The sequence below is a fragment of the Botrytis byssoidea genome, assembly GCF_014898295.1.
Source record: "Botrytis byssoidea strain MUCL 94 chromosome Unknown BBYS_001, whole genome shotgun sequence".
NCBI classification, from domain to species: domain Eukaryota; kingdom Fungi; phylum Ascomycota; class Leotiomycetes; order Helotiales; family Sclerotiniaceae; genus Botrytis; species Botrytis byssoidea.
In genome coordinates this window covers 1,978,587-2,005,282 of record NW_024065842.1, presented here as the reverse complement: position 1 = coordinate 2,005,282, position 26,696 = coordinate 1,978,587, and the positions used below count along the sequence as shown (strand labels likewise).

General features: G+C 42.9%; 3 protein-coding genes across 3 annotated transcripts; 1 reads left to right on the top strand and 2 right to left on the bottom strand.

The window, feature by feature from the left end:
* Nucleotides 1-1,986: 1,986 nt before the first annotated feature.
* EAE97_000597 (uncharacterized protein) lies at nucleotides 1,987-3,876 on the top strand (the record flags this gene model as incomplete). The annotated part of the gene is made up of 1 exon (XM_038871107.1): nucleotides 1,987-3,876. The coding sequence occupies one exon, from the start codon at nucleotides 1,987-1,989 to the stop codon at nucleotides 3,874-3,876; it is 1,890 nt and encodes a 629-aa protein (XP_038738468.1).
* Nucleotides 3,877-5,703: 1,827 nt separating this feature from the next.
* Nucleotides 5,704-7,374, bottom strand: EAE97_000596 (uncharacterized protein; the record flags this gene model as incomplete). Its single annotated transcript, XM_038871106.1, has 4 exons — nucleotides 5,704-6,986; nucleotides 7,035-7,115; nucleotides 7,167-7,234; nucleotides 7,310-7,374. 4 exons carry the CDS (start codon nucleotides 7,372-7,374, stop codon nucleotides 5,704-5,706), a joined length of 1,497 nt encoding a protein of 498 aa, XP_038738467.1.
* An 11,747-nt stretch (nucleotides 7,375-19,121) lies between these two features.
* Nucleotides 19,122-26,546, bottom strand: EAE97_000595 (uncharacterized protein). The gene is made up of 5 exons (XM_038871105.1): nucleotides 26,451-26,546; nucleotides 26,236-26,383; nucleotides 25,664-26,186; nucleotides 20,273-25,616; nucleotides 19,122-20,185 (listed from the first exon to the last, which is right to left on the bottom strand). Exons 3-5 carry the CDS (start codon nucleotides 26,113-26,115, stop codon nucleotides 20,123-20,125), a joined length of 5,859 nt encoding a protein of 1,952 aa, XP_038738466.1. The 5' UTR covers nucleotides 26,116-26,186; nucleotides 26,236-26,383; nucleotides 26,451-26,546; the 3' UTR covers nucleotides 19,122-20,122.
* Nucleotides 26,547-26,696: the final 150 nt, after the last annotated feature.

Here is a 26,696-nt window from a genome sequence, read left to right as displayed (position 1 = left end):
GCTATTAAAGTATTTAGCAAAGAGAAGATTGAATTGAATTACAAAGGTTCAAAATAGTCTTCTTATGTTGTCGTTGTTGAAGTTGGAAAGAATTTATGTTGAGATGATGTGTGAATGTGAGTACAATAATAATAAGTGTGCGTACAAAGTAGTATACGTACTAGTATCAGAGAAGGCCACTGTGGTCAATGGATGGAAGGATAGATCAATCTATTTTAGGGATGAACAGTACTACCAGGTTGGTACTAAACTACCTCAGTCATATGGTGAATTCTACTGTGAATGAACGTTTTATCGTACTGGGGAAAGGGGTTACGCAGTAAGCCGTAGAAAGGAATAAAATAAAATAATAAGTGGCTCTCAATTGGCCCTCAATGGCTCTTAATGGCTCTGAAATAAGATTGAAGATTAATAAAAGGATGCATTCATTCATTCAATTCAATTCAATTCAATTCAATTCAATTCAATTCAATTCAATTGGTTCAAAGTTATATAATCCAATGAATTCCATCGAAAGAACACGTTCTCGACTTTTATATGGTCGCCTCTAACTTCTCGTGCTAGTGTGTATTTAAAATTGAAGGGTCTAATCGAATGATTGAAGTTGATGAGCTTCCTGGCTCGGTAGTGTAGTAGCGATGACTTGGGTCAAGTTTCAAGATGCATATTCTCATGTACGTATGTATTACCTGCTCGTATCATATATTGTATGTGTTATATGTGTTACTCAATGCTGGCGCTCATTTCTATTCCGTCGACTCAAGTATTGTTGATGATATGGGTACACATATCAAAGTCAAATGAGTGCGGGTAGGTACGGGCAGCTAAATGATGATGTACAATGCAAAGATTGGCAAAGATCTCGAGAAAGACCTGGTAGTCGAGATGTAATAGACACCTAGTTGAGTACCTAGGTAACATATAGTAAAGCATCTATCCAACACATCCATAGATAGTTAGTTCTTCATATGTCGTGACTGTGAAAATAGGAGTAGACGAATATTAAGGTTAGAAGGAACCTTGGAAGTCAGAACTACCTGACTGTCTATCTACGTAAGGTTAATGAGTCTTGGCCTGTAAGGGAACCCCGTTAAGATTCATCTTACAAGCAACCTCCTTCATCCCCCTATTCGCAAACTCAAAATGATTGAAGATGATGCCGAGTCGAAGTTTGTCTCCCTACATCGTATCCCCTTTCCATCCATCTTACATATCATGACTGAATCCCCCCAATATACCATCACCATCACCACTACCACCCATACAACTCAACACAGCACAACGAATTATCTCCAAACTCCACGACAAACTTCCCCATCGGAATTCAAGCAGCAAGAATCGTGTCAAGAATCGTGTCAAAAACTAGTCACCCTCGCGTGTTCTTCAATGGCATAAAAGTCGTAAGATGTACTGATACATGCTTCCCCCCCCTCTCCCTTCATACGAGGTGGTGGAAGTCGCCGATCCAAACTATCGTTGTCCTTCGGTATCAGAAAGCATCACGAGATGAGAAAAAAAAAGGATAATGTGGCAGTGCATGATAACTAAACTTCCCCATCCAAGACGCCACATCCCTCGGCGGTTTTATGAGTTGGTTGCCGATCAAACATCAATTACGTCGTCTTAATGCTGACGCTTGTCGTCAATACTCGAGCATTGTTGTCACTCAGCACAAATGCCAAATAAGAGAGACGGATCTTGCGATTCTTGTTTGCACAGTAATATATGACAATCTCCATATTCTAGCTTTTCACTAGAGCTTCATCACTGTTTGTTGGAACAAGAGTTTTCGCAAATGGTTCGGGTTACCATAGTTGGTAATCCATCCATCAATTTTTGATCCGAGCTCGCTGGATTAATCAAAACATGCCAATTGGTATATCACCAATCTCATGAATAGCATGAGCAGCCCCGAATATTCAATGAAACAGTCATCCTGAAAAGGCCACACAATTTATCTATACTCTGCGAGATCCCCTCACAAAAATGACCCCCTACTCCCAACCCCTTTCCCTTTCCAATCGCGAAATCCGCATCCTCGTCCTTCAACCCCTAAGCCAAGGCACCCCAATCCAATGCACCGTCGAAACCATCTCTCTCCTCTCCCATCCTTCATACGAAGCATTATCCTATGTCTGGGGCGACGCCTCAATCCGACAAACCATCACATTCAATGATACTCCCTTCTCCGTTACTCAAAATCTGGCTATTGCACTATATCATCTCAGACTACCTCTTGAATCGCGAAGACTTTGGGTTGATGCCATCTGTATCAATCAATCCGATGTTAAAGAACGCAATGAACAGGTCACGCTGATGGGTGAAATTTATTCTCTGGCGAAACCAGTTTTGGTTTGGTTAGGTGAGACCTTTGAGGGGTGTGAGGAAGCTTTTGATTTGATGTCTAAAATTTCTATCGCGAATGAAGATGAAATCATGGAAGAGGAGTCTCAAACCATGTTTTCCTTTTATATGGAGCTTGTTGAGAAAGAATGGTTTACTCGTCTATGGACCATACAAGAATTGGCACTAGCGGATCAGGAACCTCTAGTTGCTTGTGGATCTACCTGGACTACCTGGAGTTTACTGTCAAAAGTGTGGCAAAAAGTTGCAATGATTGAATTCACGAAAATGGGAATGATTATGATGGAACGTGGCGAGGAGAATGAGAATACAAACAAGACTGCTGTTCCGCAGGGTGTACGCACCAGTACTATCAAAATCGATCTTCTCAATAATTTACGCAGGGCAGTTACTGATAAAAAAGGTAAAGATCTTCGGGGTCTGTTACTCAACACCGTTACATCTAAAGCAACAGAACCTAAAGATAGGATATATGCTTTACTAGGCATGATGGGGTCCTCAGACCGAAAGACCATCACAGTAGATTACAGTCGATCTCTAGGAACAATATACGCAGACGCCATATCCCACATCTTTCATAAAGGAATAGGACCTTCCTTTCTTGCTGGTTTGGAACTAGCTGGTCCAAATCCCCCATTCCAGTATTCTTCCTTTCCATCGTGGGTGCCAAGGTTAGGCAGCGGATCTCTTCTTCATTCTACTCTTTATCATCCCCCAGGTGTAGGAGTCTCGGGAGCAGGCAGCACTGCCATCAATGGCCACATATCTCCCGATCTCAAAACCCTCTACGTAAGAGGTCTTTCAATCGATACCATTGCCGAGAAATTTACCTTTGGCCCAGATAATGAATGTCTCACCCAACTCTCCCACGTCGAAGAAATGGTTCTCAAAGCAAAGAATCTCGCAACCCTCCACTTACATCATCGCCCCTACCTCCACACCTTCAAAACCAAAGAACCAGTATGGAGAACTCTCATCACAAACAAACTCTACACCGGAGCCGGCTGTGAAGTTGCACCTGAAGCTTATGGTGAGATTTACGATATTCTACTAAACAATAATTCGCAGGACCACAACACCAGCCACGATATTTCTTGTCAAAACAACGACAGCTCGCACAACTACAATCAGAAAATTAGAGACTATAAACTCTCTCTCCTGAACCGCCTCCCCAACTCCGCTTTCTTCATCACCACCACGGGGTTTTATGGCATGGCTCCTAAGTCGATAGAAATTGGAGATCAACTAGCGATTTGGTTTGGGGCAGCAGCTCCTTTTGTTTTGAGAAGGCAGGATGCGAAGGGACAAAACTCTTTGCATGATGATAATCAGAAGCATTCCGATATCGTAGAACAAGAAGGAGAAAGCCACCAAGATGCAAACGAAAAAGAACAAAGTGAGATCTTCGCAGCAGTCACAGTAGCATACGTAGCAGGTATCATGGACGGAGAAATAGTCGATGAAGTGTATTGTGAGGATTTGGAAGAGGATGTTGTGTTTACTGTTCGATAGGTATGAGGATGATGATGGGGTTCTTTATGTAGGTATGTAGGTAGGTGGGTAGATGATTTTTTTTACTTCAGAATTTGTGTTTTGTAGGGGAATTGTGGAATCTATTGGTCTGTTTATTTATTCATTTATCTACTTATCTGTATAAACCTAGGTAAATAGATATACAATTCGGAATCGAGATCGAGAATTGTATATGGAGGAATAGGTTACTTTTGAGTTATATATAAATGTATAATGAATGGATGAATGGGTAGTTTGTATCAATATATTATTTATCAGACCGGAGTCGAAACATACAACACAACGAAAGAAAAGTAGAAATAAGTATTCAGCACCAATGTAAGTTATGTAAGAGCGTTACGAATCGAAAAAATCACTCGGAGATAATCGATTGTGACAACCTCAAACATGCCTCCAAATCCAAATCCAAATCCAAATCCAGATTCTAACTCCCTATTCCTAGCTCCCCCATCCCCAACCACAACCCCATATATCCCTCTCCCTCTCCCTCTCCCTTTCTCTCTCCTCCTCTCTCCCCCCTCCCCTCATCAACCCCACAATCTCAAATTCAATACATCACATCACATTCAACTCACTTGCAGAGTGTTCCAAGAGATATCGTTAATGTTAACGTTAATGTTAATGTTGATATTGACATGAATATTCTCTATCAATCTCAAAGAACTACAAACATACTCATCCTGTTCATCCTAATGACATCCGAATTCTCTCAATCACCTTCACTCCCACTCCCACTCCTATCCCTCGGCTCCGCATAAAACCGACGTGAAACCCCCCTCGTTTACAAAAATCTGATTTCGGCACAAAACTCTCCTGCAAAATGTGAATCCAATTGTTGTTGTTTTTTTTTAGACGCATTCCCGTGCGATATTCCTTGTATTTTTGTATTTACATGTGAATAAACGCCATCCGACTTTGCGGAATACTAAACGTTGCTAGTATGCTATGCTACATTGAGCCTCCCAATTATTACTATATATGTATGTATACCCTTTCGCTCCCAAGCTCGCCGGCATCTTTTTCCATTGCCCTTTCCTTTCCTTCCCATTCCTTGCTCTACCCCAATCCTCCCAGTCCCAGCCAATCTTTCCAGCTGTCAACTATAGTGATTGCAGCATCCGATATGAAATTCCCGCCGCCGTCGTTGCAACTGATGCATCCTTCTTCAAATTTTCGCCAACCCATCCATCCTATAATACAATTTCCATCCGCCCGATTCCTCCCTATTGCTGCCCGGCCCAGCTCTGTCCAATGCCCAATGCCCAATTGACCGAAGCCCTATTTCCAATTTTTCATCACGGCCCTACGCGTGAGTACCAATATCACCCTGGGTATACCGGCCCGAAGAAACAATTCGCGAACCTGCGAGTAAAGAAAAGGAAAAAACGCTTATAAAGAAATGATAATAATAGAAAAGTAATCGACAAAAAGAAAATATGGAGAGAACGCTATTCAGATGAGTATGTGCGAGTTCCATGCATGCCCAGCGCCGCCTCGAAGCTGCCCGGTACTTCCATACCAGGCTCTGCTATATGCACCCAGCCCAAACCACAAAGTTACGCAATAAAAGGAGAGGCTTCAAGATGTGCCTATAGAGCCAGTCCCTACCCGAGGAACAAAAAATGAAAACCAAAGAGGCCACACGGCCATAATTGGGGATGATTGACAAAAAAAAAGGAACTGAGTATGGTTATATGCAATGAAATGGATAAATGAAATGGGCATTTTGTTATCGATGAGACGCCCTTTTAGATGAAGGTCAATACAGCACTTGTTTCGTGTAATGAATGGCAACTCTCTGTAACCTTATTGATAATATTCTGGTTGTGATGTTGTCACAATATGTGCGGGGGGTCGACCTTCGTAAGGATCTCTCAGAGGAAGGCCGAAATGACCCTGCTCTGAATATTGCCCTATGTTAAGACTTTCTCCTGGTAGTGGTTCATATGCAGTGTCTCTCCGATAGCCGGGAAATCCAGGCGCGATGGGATTTCTCCCCAGATTTGATGGCGGTAGCATTCCGGTAAGGCCACTGTGTGAAATATGTGATCTTGGCGGATATCCCATAGCTGGATAATCGGTTGACTGCCTGTGATTCAATGGATTGGGCTCTGACAATATAGGAACGGTCGAATGCAGTGGCCCTTGCGAATGTGCATGATAGTATGTGGGAGATGGGCGTTGATTACTCATATCGAATTGTAAAGATCTGGGTTGAGGTGAGTCATGGATGTGGGTATTCGAGAGTTGATTCGAAAAGAACTGATCTCGAACCGGTGTAGTCATTTCCTGGGGAGAATGTGCATAATTCGAGGAGTTATAGTCGTTGTAACTCTGCAAAGGGTGTTGACTTGGAACATGATGGCTCGCAAAAGAAGATTGCTGTTGCTGTTGCTGTTGCTGATGCTGCTGTACATTAGCGTACCCTCTATGCCATTCAAGTGAATCGGCAGAAGCTTGTTGATTGAAATTTGGGCTTTGCGATTGGCTTGAAAGGGTATCAGTCCTTACACGCTTCAACCGGCGTTCTTCCGGCGACGAGGATTCCTGAGAATAGACCGAGTATCTATCTTGCAAACGTGTAGTCTGATGGGGAGCTTGTTGTTGTTCGCTGTATTTACTCGCCTCGGGAGAACCCGACTCTTCATCCGGATCTTGAATTCTGGCACGATACTTCTTGGGCTCATAATCATCAAACGCAGGACCGCGCTTTCTGAGCAACGACCGGGGCTCCTTACGAACCCTCAACTTGAGCCCCTGCTCCTGGAACTTTTTGGTCATAGTGGTCGACTCCATCATTCCAGGAAAAGCTTTCGACGAATACACATTAAATTGATCTGACGAAATGCATCCCATCCACACCACTTCGTCTTCGCGGCTCTCGAAGAGATTGAACTCCAATATATAGGTACCTTCTATTTTGGCCGACAAATCGCCAAATACAAAATACGCGCCCCATTCGTCAGTTTCCGGATCCTTCAGGCGATGACAAGATGAGACGGTGGTTCCTGCTAGTAAAGCTCCATGGGATGTTCCAGCTTGCATATCTGTGACTGGCGTAAGACTACTTTTCATGAAAAAATGTGGGTCTGCAAGTGTTAGCAATTGAAATAAAGCCACAGAGATTACCTTCATACTTATAATATAACGTTCACCGGGGTCGACTGCGTGGGATATTAAGAGCTGAACAACGGGCGGAGGGTCAACTGCTCGACGGTCTGGAAACAAATTAGATTTCCGCCAGTACAGAAGATTGTAGGCCAATTTACCTTTCTCTTTGCCCATGTTAACTCTCGCGTAGCGAGGTTGCTGTCTTATGATGAGCTTGCAGTCTTGGCTTCATTATCATACATTAGTAGTTGTTCGAGCAAAGGCGAATTTGAAAGTATGGCTGGAATCATGAGGGGCATACCTTTGTAATCCAGGAATCTGAAGAGATTGCGCCTGCGCGAAGTCGTGCGATGGTTGAGAATTCATACTTAGTATTATAAATTATTTTATCTAGATTCGAGATCTTTTTATTCCTCGGATTGATCGTATACTTTTGTGCTGTGCTTGCGCCACAGATGTATAAATCGACAGTTCGAGTATTGTGTGACTAAAAAATAACAAAAATGGGTTCAGGAACAGAGGAGGTAGAGGGGAGGCAAGATCTTCTTCTATATCCGAGATCTGGTTATTTTCTGATGAATAGTACTTGCAATACAGGCAAGTTTGGCTGGTGTTCGCGAGTCCAAGTCCGAGTCCAAGTTTGAGTTTGAGTCCGACTCCTAAATACTAACAAGGAAACAAACAACTGTGAAGAGACTTTGTACTGATAGATAGGAAGGTGAAATTCCTTCGCTTCGTCTTGTTGTTGTATGGCGTCTTGTGGCTGCGATGAAGGTGAGAGTAATCGATTTTTGAGAGTGGGTGGAAGGGTGTAGATAGAATTGAGGACAACCAGAAAGTACTGGCGTTGGATAAGAGAAGATCGGGAAGCATATGTTCTTGATTCCTGATGGCGTTTTAAATGATTTATAACCCTACTGGTGGTTATAGGCCTGGATAATCTTTGAAAGAGTCGAGGTCCCTTCGAGGTAGTGCCGCCCAAGATAGTCCGCAGCTAGAGTGTCTCCTCCTTTCGATCTTCTGATGTGCGCCAAAGAACTGCACTGTCTGTCAAGGTGTGTATGTGGACGCGAAGAAACGCTGTTAAAGAATGAGAGGGGGCCGCCTCTTACTTTCCAGAGAATGTGGAGGCTCTGGGTTTGGTATCTTGTTGTTTTGAGACTGAACTTGATATCGAGGAGATTCTTGAAATATCAGATGCGAAAACCAATGGACAGAATTCTCCACTTTGATGATGATTATGATAATTGAGGAACTCTTGGCGACGATATCAATGCCGTGAATGTAGAGTTGTCCAAGATCCTCGAGTCTTCGATTCAGGTGAACTTGTAGGTACACAAGGTAAAGATTCAACGGTCGTGTATTGAAGAAATGAAAACTGACAATATGCGACTGATGTAAAGCACTGGGTGAGTAAGACTTTAAGCAGTTCTGATTGGTGCTTCACGAGCAGCGATACTCGGTACTCGACTCGACTTGAACAAAATGATGGCGCGGATAAGAAATGCAGGGACAGAAGGGATTTTCTCTCTGATGCTCTCTGACCAACCAAAGTGATTGAGTGATTAAACCGAGTAACGTCTTGAAGCTCTCTCTTAAGTAAGTACTATACCTTACTGTCTTTAGAATGAGGTGATTTGAAGACTTTATATGAGGCTATGAGCTTGTGATGCAAATGATACATCCAAGTTCTCGTTGTCGAGCAGGCAAAAGATGTATCGATGTAATGTATTTCATCTAAGTTGTTTGTATAAGAACAAACAAAATACAAGTGATGAAGTCTAATTAGAATTTATCTTTGGAGACAAGGTACAAGAATACTTTTTCGAGGAAGAAGTCCGTGAGGTAGTGGTATCGATGGCAGTGATGGATGTAACGGGTTCCGAAGAGGCAGTTGCAAGCCCAGGCTAAATTTGTATCGCTCTTCCCCAACTTTGAGAGATCTTGATGACCTCTATGGCTACTTTCCACCCAAACGGGCAATTTCTGGTGCACTTCCGGAATCTAGGGTGATATGGAAGGAGTCTGATTAATGCCGAGTTGGAAACGTAAAGTATCGTTATGGGTTTCAAGATTACCTGTAGGGTAACGGCTAGAGGGTTATCTTTATTGGTTCAAAACGATGGAAAAGGTGTGATGTTGAAGAAATAGATAGATGGGTATGTGGCTAAGGCGATAGACTAGCAAAAGAAAGAGAAGGAAAATATGGAATGAGGCGAATTAGCTTATGAGAATATGGTGTAAGTGATTAAGGGCAGGATTTTGGAGACGAGATGTGCGTTTATGTTGCCCGTTGCCGAAGTCAAGATTTAATTCGATGAAGCACTTGAATTTCCTCGCCTTGTTCATTGATAGCCAGTTAAGATGACAGGGCCCCAGGTCCCCTCTAGAACCTCAATCGAATATGTATTTTTAAAAGAAGGACATTGGACAAGCGCTTCATGCCTGCTTGTTCTTCCTCAGACCCATGTTCAGCACCCCAGATACATTTGAGATGAGTGATATTGTAGCAGGAAGGAAGGCTCCTCGTTCCCGGTACGCCCCCTACGGTACTTCATATATGCCAGGTGTATGAGCAGAGCAGAGTTGAGTCGACTTGAGTGGTGAGAGCCCGAGTGATACCGATCGTCTCACCCTTATGAAATGATTAGATTAGAGTAGTGAACGTTTCCAAGATTCTTCGTTTGTGAATTGATAGATAGTGTGGGTACATATATCGTTTAGTCTTCCTTGTCGATAAAGTAGAGTGACATGGTATGGGGCCGCACAGTCCATTATCTATGGAGTAGAGATATTAGATATATTGATAGAAATGATTGCCACAATATAAGAACCAATCGAGATCTAATATCCTTCCCGTCGAGATGCCTCTTTCTCTCTTCCGTGGCTATTAATTTTAGGATTTGACAACATCTAGCATGGGTATCTTGCTGTCAGTTTGGTCTGTACCTGAGGTTCTGGACTCTAAGGTCGAGTCAATTTTCAGAATTCGAAATTCCAATTTCCAAGGGCACATGACGTTGACGAGAGGCATTTTAAGACTGTACGGAGATAGCTGGAGAAGGACGTTCACCCCGATGTAAGAATCTTATCAGACAGGCGTAGTGTAGACCTAGTAGTCTCAATGCATACACCACATCCACAAGGTAGCGTTGGGAATAGCCATACAAATGAACTTAGTAAATAGGTACTCACATTAAATGAAACAAAAAAAGAAAATAGCATATTGACACAATACAACGCGGAACTCACCCATGAGCTCCATCAATTCATGTAAGATCTTCATTTGATGCACCATGCACAGCGTTTATTGAAGCAGTCGGCAACCCAAACGAAGACCCAAAAGAATGGAATATCAGACGTAAAATGAGATATGTATGATAGGCGCGAGAGAGAATTGTGAAAAGATGTTACTTGCCTTGCCTAGGTAGGTACTTTACCTTGGCCGACCTGATTGATATGGATAAGGAAGAAGTATCCCCCCCCCAAGTAGAATTGGCCGAGAACAGGACATTGTGTGTGCACAGAATGCTTAATAATTCACATCATTCATCGATTGGGGAATTATCTCTTCTGAGCTGCCTTTTGCGTTCACCTTGCTGTTCGATGGCCGAAGTACATTTATGGTTGTAAACGAACAGCGAACAGGAAACAGGAAACAGGAAATACTGCATGCACGTACATCTACAGTAATTACCCAGTAGCTACAAGTAGATTTTATACGCGAGGAATTTATCCGTATATACGACGTAGAAATGCACGCTATACAAATACGCTATGCCTAGGTAGGTATTAATACAATAGATACAGGGATTCTAGGAGGAGGGGGAAGACCATGCTATGCATCAGTAGCTCGTGGCTGCTCATACCACCACCACCACCACCACTACTACTACTACCACCACCACCACACACACACACACATTCAACCTTATTGTCTGCCCCCCCACGACGCAAATTGATCAACACTATCAAAATACCTATATTCTAACCAGTGTATCATTTTGTATATATCATTCTTACAATACAATATCTACCCCAAGTACATCTACAAGTCATTGTACCAGTATATCGCAAACTACTATGTGACTTATACAGTCATGCTATATCAAGCTCGAAACTTGTATTCATATGCTTGTCCTCTTATAACATATCCGCATTGTTTTCGGATCCCTTGGAACTCTTGCTAATTTACTCTCCAACTTCTTCAAAGCATGTCGGTTGCCAAAAAGTGTAGACTACTAGAAACCCAATACCGGTTAATCTGCATCACCATATGTAGGAAGAATGCAAAATCATCGTCTTAAAATACAGCTGGATGTTCACGCATATGGACGCATCAGAGAATAATCTGCCCGTTGGTAATGCTACTGTTGTATTGGTGGTCACTGACTGACATTTGATTTTCAGGGAACGAATCTTGGCTTGGAATTCAAAGGCTAGAACCTGTCAAACGCTTAGATTGCCATCGCAGCGAGACGTATCATATGACGAGATGGAACCTCATCTGTTCCTCATAGGTTAATCTATAACCGCTACAGCTAACAGGATATGAAAGGCTTCATGCAATGTTATGTCCTTCCTCCTACCTACCTCATTTCGTGGAGGTTGAAGTGGCAGGGTCATGGATTGGTATGTTACTCCAGAATATGGGCTAATCGATTCTAAGCAAAGCAGTCTCAAGTCCGAGTCCGACTCCAAAGATTGAAAAACAGCATAGTGAAATGAGTATGGAGAAATACATTCAGAATCCGATTGTCTGATAAATTTCAGAGAAAATACCCACAGTCAATATTTCAAACGGAAAATAGTATATGCTTTAGGAGCCGTAGTCGTACCAAGAGACAATTGCATGAATTGATGGATATCGAGGTATAACCATCCTCCTATGGACTATATATCGACCAATATTTTATATGCCTGATCAAATCATGGCTGACAACATAGCATTGAAATCTTCGAATGTTTTCCCAGAAGTTCCAGATACCGGTTTCTTAACAATGCTTATGAAACCCTCCACGACTTTGATGTCCAAATCTTCTTCTACTCCACTAACTTCTTGATCCAAGTCTATCACTTTCGGTCAGAGATTCTATTTTGGAAATTCCCGGAACTGATCGGGAAACGGCACTTAATGTCAAATTAGCCTATGTGCGGCGAATACTCCTCATCTACAGGGTACGTCGGAACGCTAGAAGGAGAAACTCAGAAATTTATACAGGGCTCAAGCCTTAAGGCCCTATCAGACTCAGGGTATTTGATAAAATCTCATCTGGCATTGGAGCCACCGTCCGGCGTTTTCACACCATTGGACATGGGATATGGAACTATTGTCGGTCGTTCTTCCGCTGCACAGATCACTCTTGGGTCGAAATCTACAGCTGCACTCAGATGCACAATAAGTCAGTCTTGCAACGCGCGCTCATGCAGAACAGGGCCATCATCATGCACGCCACAGGCCACACAGCATACAATGTTGACCTTTCCTCTATCAAAAATCTCTTCTGCCTTGATTTTTTCTCTACTATTCTTCGCCGCATGAATATTGGCCTTCATCTGTGATTTGATGGACATACGGGATGTTACATGAAGCATCCCGCTTCCTTTTCGGACGAGGGAGACACATGGCAATTTTAATTTCCTTAACGACATGTCAGAAAGCGAGATCTCGACCCTCTTGCCGGCGATCTTCCCTGCATGTCAAGTTACACAAAATAATCAGCTCTTACGATAGCAGCTTGGGCAAATTACTACAGGCCCAATTATGTCTCTGCCTTGACAATTATTGCATCTGAACGTTAAATCCACCCATCATCTTTGACATTGCGTTGCAGACTTGAGCTAGGCCTCGGCTCAGATCTTTTCCTAAGATTACGGTATTCTGGTGCTTGGTTGGTTGGTTTAAATCTTGCAGGCCTACTTACGGACGCGACAGTATCATCTCATATGAGATGTCATATAGGGTTGTGTCCAGGGGTCAAATTATGCTGGATGTGCTTCGAGCTACAATCATATGTCCGGCGCTTCTCCAAACGTCCTCCCAAGCCTCTTGTGACGAAGTGGCGCGGATCTTCGATACCGAGAACTTCATATTGCTACCCAACTATCATGTACCTTATTTATCGACCGTTTTACTGACGATCCTGCATGCTAGTCCGTAATTTGACTGTTATTATATTTGACATCTGCCACCACCCAACGGCCAGTGTCATGATTTACATGGAAGGTTCTGACGGTTCTAACAGCTAATAACCGAGATTTACGAGAAGACAAACAGATGGTAGGTGCTCATAGGACGCCAAGACTACGATAAATCGAAATTAGATTTGGGTAATGGGAATCAAGAAGTGCGAGCCCTGCAAGGTATATGCCGGTACTTAAACTGGCCGCGCTGAAACTCATCCATTGATATCCACAATAGAACTTCATGAAGGTTTTCCCAAGTTCTAACATCGGGGAAGCGGTCAACCCTGTGCCGGCCGGCTACTCCACATCAAATCAGGATTCATAGGTTGCTTGGTAGCAGACTGTGGTCTCTATACAACTTCTGCAAAGTATGGAGCAGCAGTTCTATCAACGTTCCCGAGACAATCTGCACAGATCAAGCTCCTTTGAGGCGACGGATTGCGGAACAAAACATGGTATCGGTACTTTCAGTAGACCTCTGTTTTTCTAAATTGAGCATCAATGTATCGCTTGGTTGATGGTGGCCCTAAATGTGGTAGAACATGTCTAGAAGATAAAACGATGAATCAATGGGAAAGCCCAATACGGAGAGTGTCGTCTTCATGTCTCGGATTATATTCCCGAACCAGAAATGATTCGGGGGTGCGGAAAAGTCAAATATATCAACAAATCAATCTGGTTAGTGCACAATTCGAGTCGAAACCAGGACAGCAATTGTTCATTCTAGCAATCTCCACACCATTGAAATCTCGGCTGGGGTACATATCAAGATTTGAGATTCAAGAGTGAAGGGAATTCGTATCCTAAAGCCAGGGCTCCATCTTACAGGTCTTTAAGAATAGGTCCGGATGGATTAGTGAATCAAGGATGAAATTTGATATTATCTTAACGTCTAATGAGGTTGACCTCAATCCCCGGCCAAACAAGGACAAGGATTTTCAATAGAATTTCGCTTCTACGTCAATCATTGGCTATTATCAGTTCGTAATTTCATTGTTCTAATGATTATGAAATTGCTGTAGATAGGTCACCTTGGAAGGAAAAGCTCGAGAGTTTCGAATAAGGCAGTACTGTGTATCTGCTTGAGAAATCATCGCAATGTATATGCATCACAGCCGACCAAATTGCCGCCGATCAAGAGTTCTTGCAGTTGTCGAAACTCTAAATCGCTACCGGATCGCTCATTAAATTCAAAACTCGGATAATTATCGAGGGTCCTTGCCGAAAGCCGTTTGCACGGTTCAGCCGTTAGGAATCCTTACCGCAGTCTTTGAAATACGAGCTAGGATTGATACCCCCTCGTCCTTATCTCATTTCTCGAATTGTCACTGTCAAGAACAAAGTCTCTTCCGGAACGAAAGTGTCCTAGACATCATCCAACTTCTAGTTCACCTGCAATTCTTCTTTCGTCCCATTGATCGCTAGACGTTTCTATTAAAAAATGAAACCATATGACAGCATGAACCAAAGATTTTTTCAACCTTTGGCAAAAGCTAACAACAATAGCATCATAGCAGAGTCAATTGAATCTATATACATGGTCTAATGTCTTCAATACAGGCAAGTCGATTTTAGCTCAGACTCAAACGCCGACCACATATTGGCTTCCAAGCACACAATGCATCATGGTTGGGAGAAGTTGATGTTCTCGAATAATTTTAATGTTCGAATTCAATTTATTAAGCATTGGTATCACAATCCCCCGGGATGGATATCGAAGCAGTGGCGCAGCAAGTACTATCAGCGCTGGGGCTTACATGACGATCCTGTAGCTCTCAACCCACTCACTACTCAACATAGCTGCTTCAAAGTAACGACCTGAATGATTAAGAATATCATAGATAGTTCATATGGTTGCCCACATAATTTTCTTTAACTTCCACTCGAAATATTCAAGTCTGTAAGAGCAAAGTGGGCCGACTCATTTTCACATGTCTTCATTGGGCTTTCTTACATAACTCCAGATCATTTAATTATGCTTCTGCGTCACAATCAAGCACATTTGGGCACGAGTTTGAAGAAGTTTGTGCAGGGATTTATATGAATGTACCATCCAATTCTACATCACACAGGTACAAGTAGCTCCACCCCATGTACATTTTTTTATGTTTCGCTAGTGCGCATACGGTGGCAGTCATCTGATTGTATTATTGGAGCGATTGGAAGGAGATATGCGAAGTTGAGGGCCTCAACAGAAGATGGGTTTGATTGAGTGTTCGTTCGAAAAACTTACGGGTATATGGATCTCATACGATTTTCGCTCGCAACAACTCTCAGAATTCAGAATCAGTTGCATGCAGTGTGCAGTCATCAAAATAGGAAATGCTATTATCGTGTTGCGTGGCTAATAGCTTCTTCCTAAGTCTATAGGTACATGGCCTGCAGAGATCGTTCTTTCGGGAAGACCTTGGCAACGAACGTGCTCTTAAGGTTGATGAAGCAAATACCATCTCAAGTTCTGACACTTGTAATGTCAGTGACCCAATCCGCGTTGTCATTCGTGAAACCTATCCATTTTCAGTCATCATGATTATCCTTTCTGACAATTGCTATCACCATTAATAGACTCTATAACTATATCTTGCCCGGTAATGAACGAGGATCTGTCTCAACAACAGGAAATAGTCATTTGAACCTCCTTCTCCTTGTCTTCACGAAATATTTCAGGACAACCATTAGCAGCTAGGAGATAAACAGTGAACTTGAAAGAGCGAAGCAAGGCTTCACGATAGTTATTGGGGGTCAAAACCTGTACTTCCCAACAATTATTCGAAGCGTTAGTTTTTTTTTCGTGCAACCTCAAAATTATACACTGTCTGCACAGTTGCAGATTCTGCAGACAAATTTCAATATCTGAATCTGAGAGCCATAGTGTTCAACTTCCGGATATGCCCGAGTAGTTAGAGCCACATGATATACTGACGTCTCATGATACTGACGAGATCAGTCTCGGATTACTTCTTTAAGGCTACAATAATTGCCAATGTATGTCTTTCTCGAGCTCCTTCTTGTCCTGTTTTATCGAGCATCAGCTATTAATCAATATCTCGAAGAACATCATGCTAGATAATGCATCTCGTTCCGAATATGATTTATTGAAAGCGTCTAGGTACACCTGATCAATGATAGGAGGATCATTCGTCGCCTCGTTTCTGGATGCTACTTTTCCAAGCTTATACGAACTTTCTTGACTTGCCAGTATCATCTTTTCGAGTAGCGTCAAAGCAAAGCTGCGATGTGTTACAAAGTCTTAATGATAGCACGACAAGAACGCTCGCCTTGCATCTACCATTGGATTGATAATTCATGCCTTCTGATACACTACATTAAATATTGATCAGACATACTTGAGAATATCAAACATTGCTATTTGGTGATACACAATGTATATGCCAATAATCATCAGTGTGAGCAATGCAATTTCATCGTCTATATGATGTGCATGGAATAAAACCCCCTGAATTTATCTTGATCGTTCTGCCGAGACCCAGGAAATCAGCATCGTCAGCGCAGAAGCAAATAATGACTCACATGCATAGAAGAGCTATTGTAAATATTATTACTGTGGAGGTTCTCTTGCACATATTACTCAAACATGTCTATTAAGGGATAGCTAACACTTTTTCCGATTCGTCTTTCTCAACCAAATGGATGCCGCCACGACATCTCCCAAGCAGCTTGCATGAATCCACAGTGTCTGAGAATGTATGCGTAGTGCATGGCAGCCTTTTTCTTGACAGACCGGCTCGTGCCGGATCGTCCCTATGATATTTCTCTTATGAATGTCTTCAGCTGTTCCGGTCTCAATATCTTCAACGTAAAGAGCTAGTCCGAGCTGGGTATCTTTCTGAACTCTTACTGCACTCAATTCTTACAAATTATGTAAATCCAAACTCTAAGTGCACATTTGGATCCCTAGCTCAACATGTAGCAATAGTTGCCTGTAGTTCCAAAATGTACGAAAGAACATTACGAAATATGATACGTTGGGCCGATGCAGATTCGTTCCGACGATTCGAAGCCCCCCTGAGTTTCTTTCTAAAATAAGACCTGCGCCACCAAACTCAAAATCAAAGTCAAAATACTAGAGTTTAGGTATCATACCAAAACCAATTCCCAAAGGTCAATAACCCCCATGCCAGAAACAAAGCCCAGAATAGAAACAAGAATTCCAGAAACCCAGAAACCAGAGAGTGACGTCCCCCCATGCCAGAAAACCAACACACTTTCGACGTCCGACTCAGACAATCCATCGTTGCTTTCCAATGCCGATTTCACGATTCGGTAAAAGCAAGACAGGATAGACATTTATCGTACGATGATTCACGCGAGATGACTAAATACCGGAAAATCCGAGAGGGGAAAAAATAGATTGAGATTGAAATAGAAATAGAAATTTCCACCTCGAATTCACAATTGGGATTTATGATTCATGTACTCGACACCGATATTTTACGGGATTCCTAATACCGGACCGCACCAGGTATGGGGAATTGAATCGATGTTTGATTTTGTGGAAGTGTATATGTATATATTTGTACCCAAGTATGTAATATATACATGAGTCATTATCGTATGAGATGAATGAGTGTTATGTAGATATTGTTAGTATTGTTATGTATGAAACTAGGTACCTGGGTATAGAAAACAAGAAGAATTGTCTCCACCCCCTCCCTCGCTCCCTAGCCATCTCCACCAAATCCAATATTTCCAACGTCCTCGCGGATGATCATTGATCTGCATCAATACCAATCCCAATCCCAATCGCAATCCCAAAATCAATAAAAAATAACCTTCTCGTCCCTAAACTCCGCACGCACAGCCCCATCCATTCCCTCCATAGATTACCAACCCGATTGCTTGATTACTTACTTGCTTGGTTTCCCGTTCCATTCCAATTTCCCCGATCATCGAAGCGAGAGAAGTAGAAGAAAGAAGGAAAAGAAGAAGAAAAAAGGAACATACCGACGGATACCCTCCCCCATCAAGCATCGCACGACCACTCCCTCCTCTCGTACGTACATCTTTTACGAGGAAAAAGACAAGAGGGGCCAAAGATTATGCAGCGAGATAAGTTAATCCCCCGAGGACCCATACGATCCACCGGGGGAAGAGGTTCTCGAAGACGCGGAAATGGATGCAGAATGCTGGGTCGGGTGAACCCATGTTTCTCGGTACCAGAAAGTGCGGGTTTTTGGGTACCCAGCGGTTTTGGGGGATCCACAGTTGGTATTCTTTTTTTCTTCTTTTTTTGGGTTAGGGGGATCAGAGAGGGGGAGATTAGATTGGAGGGGTGGATGGAAGGGAATGGAAGGTGAATATTTGGGGTGGTGAAGGAAAAAGAAGAGGAGCTTCTTTGGGCATGGATTTGCGGATTCGCGGATTTGAGTTGGGTTTGAATGGATGGGCTGGGCTGAGCGATGGATAACGAGTGTGGGACTTGTGATATTAGAGCGGGGATGGGACGTGGGGGCGTGGGAATTGGGATGTGAGAGGATGCCGTTTTGGGAACGAGGAATTGAGTGTGAGGTTGAAGAAGGAAGGGGAAGAGAGATGGGATTGTTGATTGAGCTGGTAGGTGTATGCATGTAGATAGATAGGATACAGTATCTCACTACATGATATTGGTTGGAAAAGAAGGAATGTGAAGAATGCTATGGGAATGTTGTCGATCTTGTGATTTTGTAAGATAGCTTGATCAGATAGGAAGGAGGGGAAAGGGTGAGATTTTGATCGTTTTTATGTACACGAATATAGTAGGGAGACAGAATGGCAGTTTTGAGGGAAAGAAAAGAAATATCCTTTGATATAGAAGATGCATACAACGGCTGCAAACAGATACCTACATATAGTAAGAAAACATACAAAGACGAAGAGATTCGCAAAAGCTAGAAAATTCCAAACCTCACAAATTCTCTTTTCCTCAACCGAATACCTTCTCAGAGAGATACCAATATTCTGATACGTCCATCTACATTCATCCGGATATTCCGAAATCAATCCCAATACTCCTTTCTTCCTTCGGTGTCTGAATCTTTAGCATCTGCTCCGAGGTCGAGTCGAAATACATACTGTATATACAGATTCTCCAATATCCTTTCGGTATTCCTTCCTAACAACACTTGAATTATATACGCAAGATAGCAGAAACACAACCGCTCCTCCCCTGAAGCAACACAAAAAATCAAAGCAAACACACAAAATCCCTTACACTCCGATTAACAACCCAACTTATCTTCCACAAACATCCCACCTCCCCTAAAGCCTAGAGACTCGTCATATATTTACTCTATCTATCCCATGCTTAAGGATTTCAGTTCCACGTTGCAAATGTCCAGCCCAACTCGTATGGAAGATTCTCAGAGATATCCAACGTACCACCATACTATATCATACTTCCAGACTCTACCCCCTCAAGCAACATGAATAGCACAAACCCAACATTAAACCCATCATTCACCCCGGACTGTCACAATCTTCATATTCATGTCAAACAATTCATACAAACTAAGTTGTATTCCCTGAACTCTATGCTACCAAATGCAATGCGATATCAATGCTCAACACAGACGGATGCCTATAACCACAAAATCATCAATGGTATCAACGACTCTCATTTGTTCATCATATTTCATGCCATAACCCATTGTGTCCCTTTACGTCCCATTCTCCAACATTTTGACCTCTCGATATCCCATTTTGTATTCGTGATTTTAGTCCTAGCCCAAGCAAGCGAGAAGAGTCGACCAATACCAAGCGTATCTTCTTGTTCATATCATAGCTCGGGTCGAGAACATACTTTGAGCGGTATCCTAGTAATTTAATCGAGTATAAAGAGAACTCTCATTCATGTTATCATCAAGCTCTCCAAAACCATTGTGACAAAAGTCCCAATTACCATCATAAGCTCTACCTCAAGTATTGTGCCTTATGCAAAATAAGATTTCCAGAGCACGCCTTCTAAATCCTCCAACTGTTCGGGTGTAAAATACTGTTGTGAATGATTAGTTATATGCTTTTTTTTTAAAGAGAAAGAGAAAAATGTATTGCAGAAGACAAAAGAGCGATACGAACATACCTTCTGATCCGTTACCCAAGTATCCTGCCGAGTTTTCTTAAAATCTGCCAACACGCTCTTCACGGTCTTTCCAATCGCACCAGCATCATTTGCAGCTCTACTTGCTAAAGTAGCCAATACCTCTGGCATCCATTCGGGTGGTGGTGTTGCATATGGGAATGCGTTGACCAAAGCACCCAATCCGAGAACAGCAGCATGTCTTTTAATAATCTGAGCATTTGAGTTTACAGGTGTGCTTACACCTTGTACTTTCTTGGGCATAGGATTCTTCTTGAGAGCTTGTGTAAATTTGATGCGCAAAGTAGATAGAATGTTGTTGCGAAGAACGATGGGTGAACATCGAATCATGCCGGCAAGAGTAGTAGATGCACCAAGGCGGACTTCGAGTTGCGGGTCCTCAAGCATCTCGGCAACAGCCGTAAAAAGAGCTTGTTGCTCGGCGGGCCGGATGAGGAAGATGCGACGGAAATAGATTACTTGCATGTTGATCAAGGTTCGTAAACGTTGATGCCATGATGCGGATACCTTGCCGATACGGATGAGGGCTGAGATAAACTCACCATCTTCACCAGCACGGAATGGGATATTGGGAAGGTGGCGATATACGTGATAAGCAAGACGTTGAAGTTCTGGATCTTCTTTGACATCCATCATATGTAACAGTTGCTCCATAAATACATTCGGGAAGAAACTAATAAGTTGGGTACATTCGTAAGATTGCAGAGTGGAATCAAGCCATAAAAGTACAGTTTTGCTACCATTGGTATACGAGGTTGGTGTCTGCTCACCCGGATTTCGTTGACCACGCCAAGCTTCCAGTCGCTTAAAAACGTCTCGGATGGTTGAAGAGAATTCTTCCGTGGGTTCGTAAGGTTTGATACCAATTGAAGAAGCCGACTTGTTCGCCTCTAGAAGAGTATCCACATCTCTGAATGCCTCGAAGTATTTCATACGATATATGGTAGCAGTTGCGCGGCCAATTGCTTCTCTCACAGCTTTATACGGGTGGTCGATGTGGTCAAGGAAATCTCGTAGGATGGGCTCGTCGTTGCGGAAATGCCAACCGGCATCGGAGATAGCAACATCCAAGAGCTGAATCTTGGAACTATCTTTAAAGGCTGCATTGGAGGTAATATCTAACCGGAATGAAACAAGGAAATCAAAAAGTTCTCTCGATGACCTGGGGTCTCTTCCACCGATAACCATGTGAAGACCGGTGACCCAATAAGTCAAATTTTCTGGTGTCAACCCTTCGGAGAAGACATCTAACATGATAGGTAAACAGAAAGCCCAAACCTCATCACGTTTCTTGTTCGGAAAGTCATATGTGGAAAGCATAAGCCCAGCCACGATCTCTGCTGTTGCACGATGCTGATGTTTATCACTACCATCCCCGTATACTTTTTTGACCTCTTCTTTGATATCATCAAAGTTAGCTGAAGTGAGCCCGGAATGCATCAACTCGAAAGTTTGAACTAGTAAAGTTGTATTCTGCACTCGGAATCGATCTGCAGAGGTATCTCTTGGTTCTTGCTTCATGTACATGAAGAATTTTTGATACCAGTCTAATGTCAACAGAGATCCAATCTGCTTTCGCGCCGAAGTTTCTAGCTCATCGAAATCCGTGAATTCTATAGGATCTGCTCGCATGGCATAAAAGCTCTTACCCCAGACAAGCCATCCGGGCCAATCGCGATCCAAATAATATTCTGGCTGTCCAGGCTCGGCGAAGGAGTCCAAGAACTTCTTGGTCCACTTGGGGTCTTTATTATCTACGGAAATCTCGAGCTTATTAGGCTGGAATTCCTCTTCACGAATATACTTCTCGAAGCTATGGCCATAAATAGCCCGAGTTTCAATGTGATTCAGGATGCGAGTCATGAATTCAGTATGGGCTGCTCGAAGCCCGGGATGCTCAGTGACGGCTCCTAGCGTAGCGAGCTCAATCATTTCAGGTGGTGCAAGTGTTTGCACTCTAAGACCCAAATTGTTGATGAATAGAGTACAACGCCCGGCAAGCTTCCAGTGAGCAGTCTTTGCAAATTCTGTAAGCTCCACTGCTAACTTCCACTTCTTTTCTTCCACTCTAACACGTCGCCCAACAATGAAGTCGTTCCTAGTCTTAATAGTGGAGTGACAATCTTCTTGTGGTTCTATTTCTTGAATAAGAGCTTGGTCGAGGACAACCAGGGTCTCCATTCTTCTGCCAAATTCGATCAATCCTCCGTACATGGCAGTATTACCTACCTTTTGAATAGAGGGTTTATCGACAGATCCAGACTTAATATATAGATCAATCAGCTCTGGCGCAAACCGCCAATCTTTGGAGATTGTTTTCGTAAGGCTGCCAAATAATAACGTATAAAGACATCCCTTGATCCGGTCAAAATCATTTGTTTCCAAAGCTGTCCTAAAGGCACTTAGTAATTGGGGTACAACTAGGGGTCGGCCGCCAATAACGCTTTTCAAAGCTGACTCCATAGCTTGCTGAGCCGTGACTCGAACTTCGGCATATTGGGAGATGGCTGATGTTGCTAGATTCAAAAGAAGTTCCTTATCAAGATCCGACTTCTGTCGTGCCGATGCATTGTGTTTAGAACGCTGTAGGTGATAGCTTCCAGCGCGCTTTATCAACAAGGGTCTTGGATATACCTTCCTAAGCCCAGTAACTTTGAAAGACCGAATCTCTGAGAGGTATATTTTGTTCATTCGTTCCAAGGTATGAGCAGACTTCTCATTACCAACATCTGTGATCCATGATTTGTATGCCAAATAAAGCGCGGTGAAACAAGGAACATCATCTTCTTGATACGTCATCAGGAAGTTGTGCATCTTGCAATATAGGTGGCCAACATCTTCGCGGAGTTTGTGTATACGAACATACGCTGGGCTGTCTTTCTCCAAAAGGTATCCCGCACGATAATGGAATTGAGGTCTGGTTTCCTCATCTTCGGAAGCTTCCGCTAAAGGATCATCATCACCTTCCATGGGGTTATCTCCATTCATAGCAATGTCGTTATCTGAATCAAGTTCCCCATGTACATTCCCAGAAGCTGCTTTGGGGTCGAATAGGACAGAAACACCGGACATCATCAACCGAATATGTGTGAGAGCTCTTTCAACTTCATCTGACCACTCTTTGTTCTTACCCTTTCGTGAAACGGCTGGAGAATCGCTGGTTAAATTGTCAAGCTTCTCGATTGAGGTCTTCACTTGAGACTCAAAAATTTCGACGGCAAGATTGATCTCATCGGAGGAAGGCACATGCCACTTAATCGTTAATTCGGATGGTTTAGTGTTGCGACCCCAATCGCCGACATCAAGGCCCCTCTCAAAAACTTCTGGTTCATATAGGGCAGTATCAACAGGATAAATTGTAGTGAGGTTGAGCAGAAGGTGATGAATAAAATTAGAGACATGAGTTGTGGCGAGGCCGTAGCATTTTTCCTGCATATAAAGAGCTATATCAAAAAGTTCTTTCTTGTATGGCATGACTGCATCTCCGACATGAACAACAATCATGCTAAGCATACTCAAATGCCAAACTAAGGCTCGATCACGAGGCAATACGTCAGAACCACCACTCCTGTTAGACGCAGCATCATTGAAATCAATCTCGTTTCGGATACCAACGACAAGCATTGGCAAAAGCAGCTTTATTGTCCTCTCTGGATTAGCCTTGCACATCGAATTGACAATGAATGCCATTGCATCTCTAGCCTGGTGGACAACATGGCTATTAATGAACGCTGCCATCTTCTCCAATGCCATGTCGAAGAGATCAGGTGACAAAGAACAAAACAATGGTGTGAGAGCGCTGGGTAGAACATTGACCACGTTCTCTTCCGGAGCTCCGGTTCGCAGCCGATTTTGTTCAGGTAAATTCTCTAATAAGGTAAATACTTTCCCGAGCAGGGCTAAGACGAACTCGCCAAAGCCCGCGGTGGAAGATCGCAAGATATTGGCTTCGTCCTCATCACTAAGCTCCGTGTTATAGTCGATCTCCACGTTTGGGCCATCTCGTTCCAGTCGTTCCATCTCGCCCTGTACCCATTGAATGGCAAGGGATGTGTCATGGATACCATCGTGATTCTTTGTGAGATCTGTAAATGGTATACTAAATGCCACAGCCTGTATAAAATTCAAAGTATATTGAGTTTTGGATAAATCGTTGGCATCGATACCAGGCAAAGCTAGAGCTAGCAACGCTGTAATATGGCAACGATATCCCTTATGCTTTGACATAACATTGGCGAGCATTTGAAGACTACATAGAGATGAAGAAGTTCGATGGACCTCAACCAAACCTTGAAGGGAAGGGTAAAATCTTTGCATTGCTCCTGGCAAGATTAAGTTTGGTTCAAGATTTGCTAGACCTTGAAGTGCAACAAAATAATAATTAAGAATCTTTGATCTTTTGGAGAAGATTCCCATGAAAACTACGTCTTTAAGGATGAGGACGAATCTCTTCTTTAACTCAGGAGTAATGCGTCGCGCGGGTGGCGTGTCCATTTCGCCACTCTGTTCCCGATTCCAACGCAAGAGGAAGAAATCAACGAGATGAAAAACGGTTTGTGATAATATATCTGCCCAGTTTCCGTTGTTTGACGGATGGAAAAAGGTATCAATGGATTGTATCAAACCCTCAAGATTTGACAAAATAGAATTTTCGCTGTTCAGAGACAATGGCGAAAGAGACATGACTATCCATCGTGCAATTGTATATCCAACGGGTGTTCGCTTCTTGTCTGTTTCAAGATATACGCCAAGGCCGGAAGCCATGTCGACCATTGGACTATATGGAGTGGTAGCTTGTCCAACAGGTATCTCAGTCAACCTCAAAATTGCTGTGAATATGAGATCGGATTGTTCCTTTGTGAATATACCATGTTCGGAGAAGTCGACGTGTTCGTTTGCTACAGAATCTCGAGCAAGCCTCGAGAACATGTCTAAAAATGTTACGTCAAAGATCTTAGAGCGGTTGACAAGTGACCAAAGATGAAAAAGAGTAGGCAGATAATCTTGTGGTTGTTGGAGTAAGCCCGATTCATTTAATGATGGCTGAGTTGGCATCATCATGTTCAGAGCTCCAAGGGTAATAAATGCGTATGAACAATCCGAGGTACTAAAATATGGTAAAATCTCTTCGAACATAGCCTTTCTTTCACCAGGATCAAAAAACTGCGATGCATAAGCTGCAAGGCTCGCAACGTTCTTGTGGCTTCGCTTTCGGCTACCCTGATGTGCCGCCATTTCATGGGGAAGAACGAGACCTTTGATTTCTCTCCAAAGCGGTCTCCAATCGAGAATAAGATCTGCTCCGGGTTTGAGGTGATGCTTTTTTCTAATTGACCATTAGTTATGCAGAACAATGAAGACGATGCTACATACCTAGTCAAAAGGAATCTAAACATGCTCTCAAATCTTTCTCCATTGCTCAAGTCCAAGCCTGGGGCCAATGACAGCATGTAATAAAGCTTTACAAGCTTCACACGTAGCGCACGAGTAATGTCGAATTTCAGACTCAGCCATGCTCTCAGCTCTCTTGTCCAGTGTACAGCACCAGGTGCAATATCTTCGGCCTTGAGAGCAATATAAAGCTGCTTAATAATTTCTGCCAGCGCCACATTACGTTCGGTCTCCTCCTCGACTTTATATGGTAATAGTTTGAAGTAGGGAAATGTTCTGGGCCTGTATCGTTTCTCCCTGTCGATATCGATTCCGTTGGCCCCAAACCCGAGACCTGGTGAAGTTGCACGCGATATCGTATCGCTCGAACCTCCTTGGAGCATATTTTGTAGGTACTGCGAATGGCTTTTGCCATTTGTGAACCCTTCGTCCATCTTGCAAATCGTTGTATCTGGGAACGAGGGCTAAAATTGAATGATTGGGTATGATAGAGAGAATCTGTTAACTAATTGTTGTCAGTAATCATGAATGACTTGAATGGAAGAGCATCGCACAAGTACTTGTACAAAGCAGGCACGTAGCTTCGTTGATGGGAAGGCGATCTCTCTCACACACGACTAAACCAGCTTCCAGATAAACCCCAAAGCCGCAGTGTTGAAGTTCCTGAAAGTTACCCAGAAAATAATAGGCCCCAAAGAAGCTCTATTCTCATTAATAAATCTGTAATTGATGAAGAAGTGCAAAAATTGAATTTGAAAGAGTGTCTCACAGCATAGAAGTCTTGATATTTATGATGTTGAACAAGAGCGGGAACACCAGCCTTGTGCCTCGAGATCCGTGCGGGTACCAGAAGCTGTAGACAGGGATTATTGAAATGTCCCGTAGGAAGTGTAAAGAGTGCAGGTGGTGTTTGGTGTATTTTGTAAGTGCTTTCGAGTGATCAAGGCGGTAGGTACTTATTAGTAGGTAGGTATTAAAGGTAAAAGGTTACCGGTACGGGGCGAAAGGAAGCTCT

Bases quoted from the DNA above. Each gene is read 5' to 3' on its own strand.
- EAE97_000595 (XM_038871105.1), bottom strand. From the start codon at position 26,115: ATGGACGAAGGGTTCACAAATGGCAAAAGCCATTCGCAGTACCTACAA. The intron at 25,617-25,663 runs GTATGTAGCATC...ATGGTCAATTAG, and splicing joins TTTAGATTCCTTTTGACTAG to AAAAAAGCATCACCTCAAAC. The intron at 20,186-20,272 runs GTATGTTCGTAT...CATTCACAACAG, and splicing joins CTTGGGTAACGGATCAGAAG to TATTTTACACCCGAACAGTT.